At 35.2% G+C, this 15,916-nt stretch overlaps 1 protein-coding gene across 1 annotated transcript in view; it reads left to right on the top strand.

Moving 5' to 3' along the window:
• LOC110116116 overlaps window positions 1–15,916 on the top strand; it is a 30,270-nt gene that overhangs the window by 3,231 nt on the left and 11,123 nt on the right. Inside the window, exons 3-7 of the mRNA XM_020849590.2 lie at window positions 5,876–6,023; window positions 6,123–6,203; window positions 6,471–6,557; window positions 15,156–15,241; window positions 15,794–15,914. Coding sequence (XP_020705249.1) covers window positions 5,876–6,023; window positions 6,123–6,203; window positions 6,471–6,557; window positions 15,156–15,241; window positions 15,794–15,914 — 523 coding nt within the window. The remainder of the gene's footprint in view (window positions 1–5,875; window positions 6,024–6,122; window positions 6,204–6,470; window positions 6,558–15,155; window positions 15,242–15,793; window positions 15,915–15,916) is intronic.

The raw sequence follows: 15,916 nt of genomic DNA, 5'->3' as shown, positions 1-15,916 counted from the left end.
CTAGAACCTAAGAGTGGTTGTAAATAAACTTGGTTATTTTTTTGGCTTTAGTGAGTGCATTTTTATGTTGAGGTAATTCCCCAAGCTTCTCAAGAATCAGATCTATGCAATATGCAGCACATGGAGTCCAGTACAAATGTTTCCTCTTCTCCATAAGTTTATTACCTGCAGCCTTATAAGAACTTGCATTATCTGTCACAATTTGTACAACAAAATGTTCTCCAACCTCATCAATAATGCTATCTAATAATCCAAATATAAACTCAGCATCTTTGACCTGATCAGATGTTTCAATTGACCTTAAAAACACAGTACCATAACAATTATTAATGAGGATGTTGATCAGACTTCTATGTTTGATATCAGCTACCCATCTAGCATAATTGTTAATCCTATTTGGGTCCAAGTCTTCTTAATTTCTTCTATGCTTTTATCAGTGCTTTCCAACTCCTTCAAAATCCATGTTCTTAAATCATATATGGTTGGAGGTTTGAACCCTCTCCTAAATGCTCCAACTGAACGAATCATGTTGTAATAAGCAGGTGATGTTGTAACATTAAATGGAATTGCATTTTCGTAGAAGAATCTGTCTATATCCTTACACACTCTTCTCCGCGCCTCCCTTGCATTTTCTGGGGCCATCTTCTGTGTAGTAGAAGGCCTATCCTTTGATGTGTCAACCATATAATGATCCATAGGCCCTCTAGCACCCCTAGATGAAATGGGCTTCATAGAAGAAGATGAATCCCTAACGCTGCGCTCACTCCCGTAGTAAGATCCAGCATCAACTCTATCCTCAAATTGCTTCTGTGCAAGATGTTTTGATGTGGTAGGCTTATTCATGTATGACTTTATCTCATCCCTTACAGCATCAGGAACTTTGGAGCATGGAGCAACATTCTTGTGAGAACCTGAAAGGTGTTCCTTCATCCTAGTCACACCTCCTTTCACAATTATATCAACGTAATTACATTTGAGATAGACATATGTTTTATCACTGCCTCCTACATCCATCTGAGTGTTATGTTTCCATGCTGGATCTTTCTATGACCTGATGCAGCTTTATCCTTATTTCTGACCATTCTGATTGAGCAAAAATAGAAAGTGAACGAGTTCTTACTAATCTTTTCTATGACCTGATGCAGGTCGGAGGAGACAGCAGCCTCGGACAGAAGCGGGCATCGTTCGGACCGAGGAGACAGCAACCCAACTCGCAGTCTCGCAGTAGAAGAAACCTCCAAGCAAAAGGCAAAGAGAACAACTCTCGTTTAGGGTTTAATATGTGTGCTGGATGTGATCAGTATTAAATAATGTCGAGCCGTCGATAAAGCAGAACACTGCGTATTCTATGCGTATTTCTGCGTATGATATGCGTATTATACGCGTATGGTCTGCGTATGTAAGACGTAATATATGCGTATTCCATGCGTATTTTATAAAACTTCTTCTAAAGTATTTGTAAATTAGTAGTTGTAGCAGCTGTAACTTAATGTATGATTTTGTATTAATAATTAATAAAACATATGATTTTTTGGGTATAGTATGAATATTGGACGTGTTCAATATTATGTTGTGCGTAATCTATGCGTATATTATGAGTAATATATATGTATACCATGCGTTCACCATGCGTATTATGTGTGTACTCTCTGCGTCAACATTGCTTATCTTAAAAAATAAAAAATAATTAAAAGAACATTTAATAGAATTTGATAAATATAATTTTAATGACTATGTACAATATAGAAAATATAAGAAAATTAAAAGAACATTTATAACAAATACAATTTTTACAAGAGAACCTATATACATTCTATTAAAAATATCCATAGAAAATCATGCGAATGAGTATGTCGAAATGAATTGCTGGAATGCTTGCTTTATGGTATTGTATTGTCTAATATAAATCATCTTTGACAACCAAGCTTTCCATTCATTACTGCGATACTTATTATCCTCCCATGTTCCTGATGTTAATAACTTGTAAACATAAACATCTCTCTCATGACCAGTAATGAATGAATAAGTATCGCAGTAATAAATGGAAGGCTTGGTTGTCAAAGATGATTTATATTGAACAATACAATACCACAAGGCAAGCGTTCGTGCATTATATAGTGGAAATTTTAATGTTGAACAATAGTAAATAATAAATTATAAATAATGGCTCATAAAAATTCAACCAACCCTCCCAACCATATCCGCCACCCGTCAGTCCACAGCTAACGAAAATTATTATTCATGTCACGGCCTCTCAGTCCATACTAAATGTAAGTAACATAAAACATTTAATAGAATGTGTGCGTGTTTTATGCGTACTCTATGCATACTATGTGCGTATATTATGCATACTTAATGCGTATTTTGTGCGTTCGTTATACGTATTATTTAAAAACGTTTCAAAACCATTTTTAAAACCATTTATAAAATTATTTTTTTCTTTAAAACAAATAAGAAATTCAAATACTAATCTTTAAACGCAAATGCCAAACACAAAATTTTTCAAACATCATATTTCTTATTTCTCTTCCTCAAATACAATCCATCAAGAGCCATAAACCCTTTGTACTTGTTCAAATATCATATTCAAGACTAGAAAATGAAATCATAAATGTGAGCCATCAACGTGTTAAGCATATTCCTCATCATTTTAATGTAAGTAACTTAAAAACAAAGATAGATATTAATTAAAATATTTAATATATTTTGATAAATAAAATTTACTGCATAATGTGTGCGTGTATCATGCGTACTATGTGCGTCGTTTGTGCGTACGATGTGCGTGCGAAATGCTTATTTTGTGCGTGCATAATGCGTATTATTTAAAAACCTTTCAAAACCATTTGTAAAATTATTTTTTTCGTTAAAACAAATAAGAAATTCAAACACTAATCTTTAAACGCAAATGTCAAACACAAAATCTTTCAAACATCATATTATGGGTATTCTATGCCATTTATCTGCTTACAATATGCGTATTATGTGCGTACAGTATGCATACACAATACGTACAATATGCCTAATTTATGCGTATTATCTTTTAATAAGTTATTTTTTAATCAAATCAATGTAAATAATATTTATACACAAAATTGAAAAATATATTCTTCAGAAATAAATATTTATACACAGAATGATAATAAACATTTATAAACAAACTGTTTAAACATTTATACACAGAATCATTTATACATAGAAACATTTATATACAGAATGATAAATATTTATACATAATGAAAAACTGTTATTTTTTTTAAAGTTCTACATAATATTCATATGCCAATTATGCCCTATACTTTGGCATGTCTTCTTGCCAATTTGTACTATCAGTCCAATCAGTGTTGCCTTCAAGACTTATTCTTTCCATTTATTTACAGACATACATTCCGCAATCTATAGAGTTATCCTGTTTTGGTGCACCTTTAATGGTAGAAAGCTTCCATTTTCTGATATCACTATCAAAAGCTCCTTTCGTGTTAGAGTATAATGCTTTAAGTTGAAAAATACGTAGAGCAAGAATTAGTTATGTAAATTTTTTAAAAATTGAAGAATTCATGTTCATCAAACACTTATGATTTTTGGAACAACAAGCCTATGCTCTTTGACGCGGTGGGGCAAAGAGTCATAAAATTTCAACTTTTGTTCTTTCAGCAAACCAACCAGCAGGGTAATGTGCGAGGATTCAATGATTGGCTGTAATAAAATGTTGTTTGAAGAAACAGAAAGCTCGATTATATGGTCGATTTGCAATTTGGCCAATTTATCCCTCTGTTATTCTGTAAGTGCAAGTAGTAAATGTAAGTATCTAACTATGTAAAAACTAAGAAATGGATACTCACAATAACGCATATTTCATAGCAGCAAATTATACAATCACATACAGTACACACATCATAAGCACTGATTACGCATCGTGTAAGCATAACATATGCACAAGAGCATACATTGCAAAAAGCATGACAGCAAATTATATGCACGCAGAAGGTATGCATAACATAAGGGTCACGCAGATTACACGCATATCATACGCACAACATACACAGTGCGTACGCACAACATATGCATAGATTACTCGGTGCTTAAAATTTTGTTAGGGTTTAGGTTTCAAATTTCAACATAATTTTGAGAACCAATGCATACGCATAAAATAAGCATAAAATACGAAGATCTTCAGAACCTTGAACACCAACGCATAGCATAACCATAAAATACGGAGTACGGAACAGAAAATATTACATTAAGTTACCTTTCTCTTTGGGGGTGACGACATCTTAGAAGAAACTGAGTAAAGAATGCTTGAAATTGCTCCGGAGTGAATGCTTAAAAGTTCGAATGTTTGCTGGAGGCCTGGAACTTGAAAATCGATACGTCGCCTCTGTCATTCGACCTTTACCAGGGTTTAAATGTTGTTGCCTCGTCGACATCTCACTAGGCACGCCACGTCGGTAACTGGGGTCCGAACTGGAAAAAAAAAACTTTAGGTTAATTTTTTTAGGCGCCTTAAATATATGAGGCGAAGCGCACCTCAGTAAACTTGAGGCGTAAGCCTCATAAACTGAACTTATTGCGTGGGCTTTGAGGCTTAAATGGACCAAATTGCACTGAGGCGCGCCTCAAGGCGCTCCTTTTATTGCGCAATTTTAAACGTTGGTTTATTGATCCTTTGAGAGGAGTTAAGGCTTCGACCTTTCTTTCTTTGCGATGCGAGTTTGATCTTCCCAATTTGATGGTTTAGTGGTGTGTTGTTTGTATGCAAAGCCGATTGTGATGTACAATGACTTACGCCAGAGTCTTGGTCTTCTTGGGGGTGACCATCAAGATTCTCCAGCTAAGGGGGCTCGCACTCTGCCCTTGTTACGGAGCTTGTTTCATTAGAGGTAGTGAGAGTCTCCGGTCAAGACTGTTCTCTATCTTCGTCTGAGATGTGAAAACCTTGCCGACTAATAGGCGAGCCGTGCGCTACTTTTGTGGAGCTTGTCACCAAAGAGGGGACAATATTTTATAGTGGCATGATGCCTATAGTTGCATATAGTGTTGAGGTACGTAATACTCGAGCTCCAAGTTTTAGGAGCAAATTAATTTTTCTTCCTAATATTAGCCTTGAAAAATGAAAGGTGCCTCAAGAGTATCATGCAATGAAAGAATATCATAGAGACTTGAAAGATAAATATTAAATCAAAATTTTGTTGGCTACATTTTATTGATTTCAGTGTTGGGTAATAAATAGACCATTGACAAACAAGTTGAATGTGAAAAAAAAAGAAAAAGAAAATTAAGATGGATGTGTTGTAAAAATAGGAAGATTAGATCGATAAATGATTATATATACTAAATGGTACTAGTAACATCTATTGAAGTATTGAAAAATAAATTAGATGGTTTGGGCATAGACATTAAAGAGTAGATGTACCAATAAGACCAATAGATAAAATTAATATAAAAGGATTAGAGAAAAAAATTGGATTCGACGGAGATATATAAGTTGTGCAAATTGATTTGTGTAAAATAAGTTCGACAACTGCAACACTGATGAATATATAATGATGATTCATAAAGCTAACCTCAAATAGTTGGAATAAGGCTAATGATGATGATTCTGTGATACATCATGTTTTGTTATTAAATTTTTACTCTTTTAATTTCTTTTTTTATGCATGTAAATGTATCTAAAAAATTTGCTTTATACCTTGTCAATAATGATGGCTCTACAATACAATCATGAAATGCTATTATTTAATATTTACTTTTTGTTTTTCACTTTCTTTTTGTATTTGTAAACTTGAAAATTTATCCAACAATTTACTTTAACTATTTTAATGTTTTATTTTGCAGGTTTAAAATGTTCTTTGAATGATGTTTGCCTATGAATTGACAGGTCCTTGGACTCATTATTCTACTCAGAACCTCGTTTTGTCACACATATAGATGATCCTGCTATTTCTGCCCTTACTAAATTCTACTCCAAGGTCTTCCCCCCAAGTAATACACCAGGGGTGTGCCTACTTGATCTTTGTAGCAGCTGGGTAAAGCTTTTTTTAGGCTCCACTATTATTTTTCATTTCTAAAGAATCTTCTCCATCTCTATCTGTATAACCTCCACCTATTCTTTGATGTTGTTGCAGGTCTGCCATTATCCAGCAGGTTACAAGCAAGACAGAATTGTAGGGATGGGAATGAATGAAGATGAGCTGAAGAAGAATCCGGTATCTCACAAAAAATTTCTAGTTAGCGGCTAATTTACCATAAGTTTTATATTTTGAAGAAGTTTTAGTGACGAGCGAACCGTACATTGTGATATATGAAAATTAAACGATGGCATTATCATTTAAAATTCTGTTTATTTTCCTTAACAATTAATTATTGTGTAGTACTTTTTTTTTTATATTTCTATTTTTTTGAGTATAATGAAAATAATTTTTTACTTGGTTTCAGTGGCTATCTATTTGTTTATTTACTTAGTATTTTTTCAGGTTTTAACAGAATACATTGTACGAGACCTGAATGTGAACCCCAAACTTCCATTTGAAGATAATTCATTTGATGTTATAACTAATGTGGTATGTTTTAATCCACTTTCTTTATTGTTTCAAGACATTTTATAGGCTCATGTTTTCACTTAAATCCTTTTATCTGATCGAGTTCTCTCTTGTATTGACAACTACCAGACAAAACTGCCCGAATGAATGCATCTGTATTATTGTACTAATGGTAGAGTTGTTTTTTTATATTGGAAATTCATCTGACTTCTGAAGAGTGTAATATTATAAAGCCACCAGGGGGGCTGGAAACTTGTGAATTCTTAGAATGATGGATGATGGTGGCATCTAAGTGAATTGAACAGAAAGGAGAACTTAATTGGGTAGAATGTGCCTACTGAATAGTTATCTGTATTCTCGTAGTAATAGTAGAGTAATTTTTTTATTCTTGAAAATTCATGCGACCTCTAAAGAGTGTAATATTGTAAAACCAATAGATGGTCTGAAGCCTTGGAAAATCTGAGAGCGGTGGATAATGGTGGCATCTAAGTGAACTGAGCAGAAAGGAGAACCTAATTTAGTAGAGTGTGCTTATCATGAAGTTTAAACTTGTAGAGAATGCACATCTACTTATCTGTTACGTTTGCGGGGGAGCCAGGTGCCTGATTTTGTGAAATGCATAACTTTGCAGGGTTAGAAACCCTGTAGCCTGTAGCGTGTTTTTAGTTTAACGCCTTTTGGATTAAGCACCTTTTTGGACTATTTACTTCTTAAAGTACAAGTAGGGCCACCCGTCTTGTAGAACTCCAATGTTCCACCAGTCCATCTTTAGTTTTTGACTTTCATCCATGCCATTTGTAGGTTTATTTTTTCCATTGATTCAGTTGTGTATTTAATTTTCAAAGTCAAGTAGTATGGATTTCAATAGGAACTACGTAATATAATATGGTTAAAGCTAGTTTGCAATATTTAAGAGGCAATGATGTCATATTTATGGTCATTATCAGTTTTCCATGTTTCCAAGTTAAAATGCAAAATGTTATTGTTTTAGGATAACCGTCTTGGTTTGTAAAATCGTTTAGTGCATTCCACTTGCATTAGTATAGATTGTAGTTCTATTGCTTATGCAAACTTATTTTTTTTGTTCATACAACTAACATATATTTTCTTGATTACTGCTGATACATTGTTGATGCTGAGTTTGTTGTGTTGAAAAATGAATTTCTACTTGTGCTTTGGAGATTGTAATTACATGACTAGAGAAGTCTGATGGTTATAATTTTTTGACATGAAATCTTCCTTTCTACTCTGTTAAATGTATACAAACTATGATAGTTTTCTATGACTCCATTAAATGTATACAAGCTATGATAGGTGTGTATGGCTGTCATAAGGATTGTATAATAGGTATGTGTGACTGCCGTAAGAATTATATAGTAGGTATCTATGACTGTCGTAAGGATTGTATAATAGGTATGTATGCTTGAGATAGGGATTAAAAAAAAAAAAAAAAAAAAAGGTTGAGATAGGGATTGTATAATAGGTCTGTATTATCATAGTCAGCTTCTTCATTCTATTTTTAATGAATATCCTTGTATATACTTTATACTAGTGTAGTATGATATTTTGAAGGAAAATCCTCATCATTGTAACGTGGTATTAGTGCCTTTGTAGCTTGGTGAGACCTGAGTGTTTTCCATCTCGACTTGGCTTTAGGTTTTGCTTATCTCATCTAACCATTTTCTATTTCTTTCTTTCATCGCTGTAGTTCGTGGTGTCATTGGCTTCAGGTTTTCTCAATGCATTATTTATGGTCAAATAAAGTGAATAATTTTCTATTATGGTTCATTGCATAATCACATGCTTGGAACTAATGCTGTTACAATATGGCTGTCGAGTTCAAGGCCAAAAACTAGTTGAGGGATCTATAGAATTTTAGCAAGTGCTTTTAAAAAGATGAACCAACATGAAATGCTATCTATACGTTAGGGTCCTACTTGTAATTTACAGACGGACATCACTGTGGTGTTTCTAAAAGTCTGAACCAACATGATGAATTGCTATCTATATCTTTGTAGACATTCTTTTCATAAACTCTTTGTTAAATCTTATATATATATATATATATATATATATATATATATATATATATCATAGATCTCAAGTGTGGTTGTTTTGTCCTACTATTACCCAACGAGTTATTTAAATTGTCCGCTCATTGAACAAAAAAGATGCATATTATGATACCAATACTTGGCATTTTTTTTTTCACACACAAAATAGCTTTCAATGTATCCTATCACTTGCTCTTATTCCTCCTGCTCATACTCTAGACGATCTATGTCCTGTTGATTATGATATTCTTGATTTAACAATCTACCGCACAAGAATTTTTGGCTAATCAATTTGATTACTCTTCCAACGCTGTACTCATGCCAACACCAACCAGTTAAAGGCCTTATTTTATTCTAAACTGAATTTCTAGCATTAGACTACAAGGGTATGATATCTTATTTCTTTCTGCTTTGCTATCTCATCATGGACCTTCTGTGTTTGCTAATCCACTTATGTTGTTTGGCAACGTACTATCTTTGAAGAGTTGCAAGCTTTAGAATAGATTATGACTTAGAATCTTGTTGATTTTCCTTCAAACAGAACAACAATTAAGTGTAAGTGGACCTTCAAAGTGAAAACCATATTAACTTGTTTGTTGAGTGGTACAAAACTAACTTGTTGTCAAAGGCTACAATTAAGTGTATGATATAGATTAGAAGGAGACTTTTGCAATAGGTTCTCGACATGCCTTAGTGAGAACTTATCTTATTCTGTCACTGCAATAACATGGTGGGAATTGCATCAAATGGACGAACAAAATGCTTTTTCGAATGATGATTTACAATAGTATTTTTATTTAAAAACGATACCAGGGGTTTGCTCTTTTCTCACATTAAATATATCACCATAAGAAAGTCCTGTACAAACTCAAGCAAGTGTGAAGAGCTTGGTTTGTAGAATTCAGCTCCACAATTCTCTTATTTTCCTTTCAACGAAGTAATTGTGACACAACTTTGTCCTTTCAGAAAAACAACAATATTGTTTCACTCCTTAATGTTGATGATATGGTAGTTACTAGAGATGATGCTTTAGGCTTATCCATACAAAAAGACTAATCAATTTTTTTAAGATGAAAGAGTTGGGTAATTTTCACAAATTTGTAGGTCTTGAAGTCCACCTCAAGCTTTCAAATTGATTCTATTCAAGTTAAACATGCTACCAATGTTATTGATCATGCTTGTCTCATTGATAATAAAATAGTAAACATTTGAGACGAGCCAAATTACGATTTGTTGATGGAAAGCCATTATAGAATCCTGCATTTTATTGTGAGCTTGCAGGCTGAATTATTAATGGAACTATTAATCTATATATCGCCCATGTCATTTATGTTGTCAGTCAATTCATGGCCAATTCTTAGGCGAGGCATTATTCTGTTCTTCAAATTCTGTACCTAAAGTGTCATCTACACGTACATTGGAGTTCTCCTATGTTCTAGTGCTTCCATGTGTCTTCAAGCATCTTGCAATGCTTGGGAGGCTGGTGATGTACATGATAAAAATCGGCCATTGGATATTCTATATTTCTTGGTAACTCTTTTGATCTCTTGATATTGCAAAAATTAAGAAGTAATATCAAGTTCAAGCATGGTGTTGACCTTAACACACAAAAAAAGAAAAAAAGGAAAAGAAAATACCTTCAAAAAACCTGCTCAAATCCTGCTGAAATCCCGCTGAGATACTGTGCATTTGACGCCTCTCCTATCTCTTCCCGTACATTCTATAACGATAGCTCATCTCAATCCACACTCTACTCACAATGATAAAATGAAGAGGAAATGAAGAGTGTTGTTTCTTCTTCGACACACAAACTGTTAAGAGAGTTGCTACTTAGCTTTTGCATGTTTTACATTTCTTGCAACTTGTATAGTTTTGATTATTTAAAATATTATTATTATTTTCTCCTAACACTTTTTTGGAAGAATTGTTTTTACTCTTGTGTGGACTAACATTTCAGAATAATCGAACTCCAGACTAATGAAGACTTGAAATCAAATTCAGCATAAGATAGTTTATAAATTGAAGTATGTATTTTTCAATTTATTGAGTTTGAGAGAGTGTAATTGTAATTGAGTAACTTAGCGCACACACACACTTGGGGAGATATTTAAAAATAAAAAAATTTCTTATACTGATCGTACGAGACGAACCATGTTCGTACGGGACGATCATGTCAGTTATACCCCTCGAAGAGCAATGGAATGAACAGGAAGTGAGAAAAATTTTCTAAGTCCTAATCGTTTAGACGAATTTTCCTATTCGTCCATGGACGATGTCCTCTGGATTCTTAGTTTGAACTATTCGTCCAGACGAAGTATACCATTCGTCCCTGCACGATGTCCTCTGGATTCTCACTGTATTGATCGTCTAGAAGAAATATACCATTCGTCCCAGGACGATGTCCTCTGGATCCTTGAATTGAACGGATCGTCCAGACGATTCACCCCATTTGTCCCAGGACGATATCCTCTGGATCTTTAAATTGAATAGATCGTCCAGATGATTCACCCTATGCGTCCCTGGACGATTAACTCTGGACACATGACTTGAACTAATCGTCCAGACGAATTCCTATATTCGTCCCAGGATGAAGTCCTCTGTTCCTTGAAAATTTGGACCGTCTTGCAGTTTCGTCCAAATGAACCTTTGATATAATTGTTCGTACCAGACAAACTTAGTTCGTATGGGACGATGATCGGGTACGAAGTTATTCGTACCAATATACATTGGGTTCGTACGATATAGTTTTTATACTATTCGTACAGGACGAAATCACGATCGTACGGGGCGATCGAGTGCGTACATAATTGAAAATTAGCAATTTTTGGACGGTTTTTCGTGTCTTTCCTATATAAGGTCCACTTAAAACTGTCTTATAATCTTTTTGGTCTTTGGTCTTTGTGCTTACTGAAAGAAGTGTGAAGGAGAGAGTGTTTGAAGAAGAGTTTTTACCATTGGAGCGTGAAGGATTCACTTGGTACTCAAAGGTAAGGATCTCAACTTTGTGAATTGTAATTACTTCACTTTTTTCTCTTGTCCTTCTAGATTTTTCTTAAGAAGATTTTTCAAGGAGATCCGGTTCTCTGCCGACACTTGGTGAAGTGTGAAAAGACGAAAGGTTCTCTTCCTACACTTGGAGAGTGTGAACAGCGAAAAGGTTCTCTGCCTACACTTGGAGAGTGTGAACAACGGGAAGGTTCTCTGCCTACACTTGGAGAGTGTGATAGGACGGAAGGTTCTCTACCTACAATTGGAGAGTGTGAACAGCGGGAGGTAGTCTGCCTACACTTGGAGGGTATAGAAGGACGACGATTCTGTGCCGCACCGGGTAGTGGTGGAAGAGAGTTTTGTGTAGGCTTCTCTGCCTTGCTGTGGGGGCAAAAGGAGAGACACTATTGATATTAGTGCAATACTCGGAGGGTGCCTCTGGAGAGTGGATGTAGATCGTATTTGACCGAACCACTATAAATCTTATGTCTTTTTTATTTTCCGCTGCTTTTCTTTTTTACTTTACTTTTTCTGTTGATCTGTGGTTGAAAAATCTTTTTACAAAAAATTCATTAAAGTTTTTATCAGTTTAAAAATTAAAGAGGGAAATTTTTTAATTATCAATTCACCCCCTCTTGGTTAGCCGCTGGGATATAAGTTAGGTCTAACAACCTAATTCATATTGAACAAATTTCAACTCAAACTTCACTGCCTGCTCTGAATCCATGTAGCCAACCTCAATCCCCTTTGTCTCAGCCGAATGCTTTCCTAGCTAGTTCCTCCACTTCTATCTCATAGCAGACCAACTCCACTTTAACCAGCGTCGGGTTCCCTGACCACATCCCCGTTCATCCTCAACCAAACACAACCCAGCTCGTCGACCTCCATCTTTCTCCTATCTCCAAATTGCGCTAGCTAAGCAGCTTTCGTCGCCTGCTATTCACATGAGCTCGACCTCCACAGATGCACAAAGCCGACCAATCCCCATCTACAATCCTAATCCTTCCGCCTCCTACTACAGTGATCTCCTCACCCAATTGAAAGCCTTAAATGTATCCTTCCTCTTTGCAAGTCGATCGACCTCACAGCCATAGGTGCAGACCCCATCCGTAGTAAACAACTACAGATCACTGATAGGCTTATTTGCAAACTACAGAAGACAAGATGAACTAAACATCACTGTCGATGCGCAATAAATGAAGTATAATGCCATGCCACCAGATCCATAACATTCATACAAGGGGGCAGAAAGCGTTCACAGGCCTGTCAAAGAAGTTCGCATATCTTGCCAATAAGTGTTCAGTGTTGTAGGACAGTCTTTGTACAACAACAAGCAACCCATAATGCAGCGTTACGCCATCAAATCCGTAACATACATACAGGCAGATAGAAGGCATTTGCAAATGGTAAAACAAAATCCTGCACTCTTCAGTGATAGTCACTTGCCTAGTTGACTACAAATAAATGTTACATGAATGCCCTTCATGTATTAAAATATGAATACTCGCATGGGCCATGACGAGCACATTGTAAGAGGATACGTGGCATTAGAGGATGCTGCGTAGGTCAGGAAATGAACTTAAGCTCGACTCCGATCCTTCTATGTGGATAGATAGGATTCGATATGACTCGAACTATCAAACAAATATACGGTCATGGTTTAGACCGAGACATTTTCTTTTTACGTTCATATTAAGTCTTCAAGGTCTCTAACAAAGAAAATTCATTAATAGAAGCCTAAAGCTGACGAAGAACTCGATCCTCTGTTGGCAAGTGGACAGAGTCGACAAAATTCACCCGACAAGATAAAAATCGTCCATAACCATGATAATGGTCGTGTTGATAGAAAATTTCATTCGGAGGGGATCCAAAACATTCAAAATGTATCCCAAATTCTCAAAACATTCAAAAAACTCAAAAGTCACCAAAATTAATGTTTAAAAATGAAAAAAATCACCTAAATACTTAAATAAAAATTTATTCACACTCCGCAACAGTTTGTCAAGGTGGACAAATTTGAAAATCACTGCAGTTCACAAAGAGAAAAAGTTTGATTGAGAATATCGCTAGGATTCATTCCTAAATCATCTCTTGCCAATTAGGACGTGGCATGAGTCCTTTAACCGGTGATTTTGGCTCCAAATGACACCACAGGTAAACAATTATGATCGTGACCCTTTGACTCGGTGATTTTGCCACCACATGACATCATTATATTACAGTCATGGTCAGAGCCTGTATGTTCTTCAATGGTGCTAAATCATTGAGTACTGAATCAATACTATATGATCGATAGGGCACAAAGCCTCTGTTAGCTAAGATTGATTCAAATTTATTCCCTTAGACAAATATTCACTCTAGGTCTACAAAATATCCTTGGATGAAACAACCCATGACTGCCCACAAGGATCCTTTGGTCAGGTTGGGTTGACTATCTCCTCTGACTAAGTAAACCAGGGACCATGATGACCCATGACTACGAAACCATGGGATCTTGATTGGGCTCATCATCACTCCCCTCTCCATCTGCTTTAAGCGCAAAATTGTAAAATTTCTAATTTTAAATATCAAAATTTCAAATACCTAACCATGCTTCTACTATAAGCCAGATACTCTGCATCTGTTTGACAACTAGCCTTAATTAAAAGTTCTCTCTCGTTATCGAGAGGGGTAATTAATTGTATGGGCTTGCACCTATAGAAAACCTAAACTCAGATCATAAAGTACTCACAAAATGAGGGCGAAATCTTTGGGTAATGTTTTATTAAAATCCAATATGCCTTCTTGCCTTTGAACTTACTCGTTAAAACTCTCCTTGATGACCTGAAAAGAAAAAAGAGGGTCTTCAGAGAGGCCGGGATGCGAATTTTTGGATCCCACACATGGAAGCTAAATATCACACATTATCCCCAATATTATATCCAAAACTATTTGACTATGAAGCCTACTTGTTGATACGAGTATTGCTTCTTCAAAGAAAACACCCTTATTTTATGAAAGCAAGAGTCACTCAGCTAGTGCATGATGAAAATTTTCATATCCGTGCAAAAAACACATTGAATTTGACTACTATCATTTAACTTGATAAGATATCTGACTTGGTATGTTTATATGTACTATCATCAGAGCAAAATTTTAGTTGTCTTCACTGTCCTTATCATACTTTACACTCTTTTTTTCTTAACTCATTTGGTATCATGAATTGTGCCACCCTGAGTTTATGGGGTTTCTTAAAAATATAGAAGCTATAATAAGAATGCATGGCTGGCATAAGGATTGTATTTATGATTTTCATAATGATAATATGAAGATATGTATTAGCGTGGAAAGCTTCTTCATGTCCTTTGTTGTATAAATTCTAATTTATATATTTGGTTCTAGTGTAGCAATAATATTTCAAAGCTAAAATCTTCCCCCACTCCCCACTCTCCCACCCACTCACCCTGTTTCCTCTAAAAAAATCGGCTGTCATCTACACATTCACCATTGTTCAAGTTTTCTTTGGCAAGGTGGAATCATTTGTAATATTTCTTATTTATTTGGATTATTTGTGGAAACCTATCTTATTTCATTCCAGGTTAGTGTTGATTATTTGACCAAACCAATTGATGTGTTCAAGGAAATGCAGCGGATACTCAAGCCAGAAGGTCTAGCTATAATGAGGTAGCACGGACTTGTTATTTGTTTGATTCAGTTTAATCTCATCTTCTGTCCATGAAACTGTGGTTTTACTTTTAGAATCAAGTCTAGATTTTGTTTGTTCGATTGCTGTTAAGGTTATAGTTTGCATAATTTGTTTACTATATAGTTTATGCCATTGACTATAAAGCAGTACACACTGCAAATGAAATCTAATACTAAGACATGAGACTATTTCTACCTAAGTTGGGTGTCAGGTTTCCGTTTTTCAAATTTATCTTCGTATGTTTATTTAAGGTTAACTCCTTGTATATCTAGGAAAATGAGCTTGATTACTGTTGTTTGGTGGAGCACCCCTTATAAAATCTGCCTTGCAACACGCAGTCTTCTTCCTCTAGTTCTGGGTTGTAGGCTGCAAGCAGAACTTAAAACATACTAATCATGACATCTTTCAATTTTAGCTGATTCTGACTGTACTACAACTTGGAAATACAGCATGTAAATAGTTTATTCATATTCATATTCATATTCGTAGTGCACAAAGAGTAAACTTCGTATATGCTGATTGCAAGGCAGCTTCTCTAATCGTTGCTTTTGGACAAAAGCCATTTCAATCTGGACATCAACTGGTGATGCTGATCATGCTTGGATTGTCGGCTCTTATTTTCATTATGCTGGCGGATTCGAGCCACCGGTGGT

This window comes from Dendrobium catenatum, unplaced genomic scaffold (assembly GCF_001605985.2).
Source record: "Dendrobium catenatum unplaced genomic scaffold, ASM160598v2 fragScaff_scaffold_1417, whole genome shotgun sequence".
In the NCBI taxonomy this organism is placed as follows: Eukaryota; Viridiplantae; Streptophyta; class Magnoliopsida; order Asparagales; family Orchidaceae; genus Dendrobium; species Dendrobium catenatum.
The sequence above is the reverse complement of the archived record's forward strand: the minus strand, read 5'-3'. Positions and strand labels throughout refer to the sequence as shown.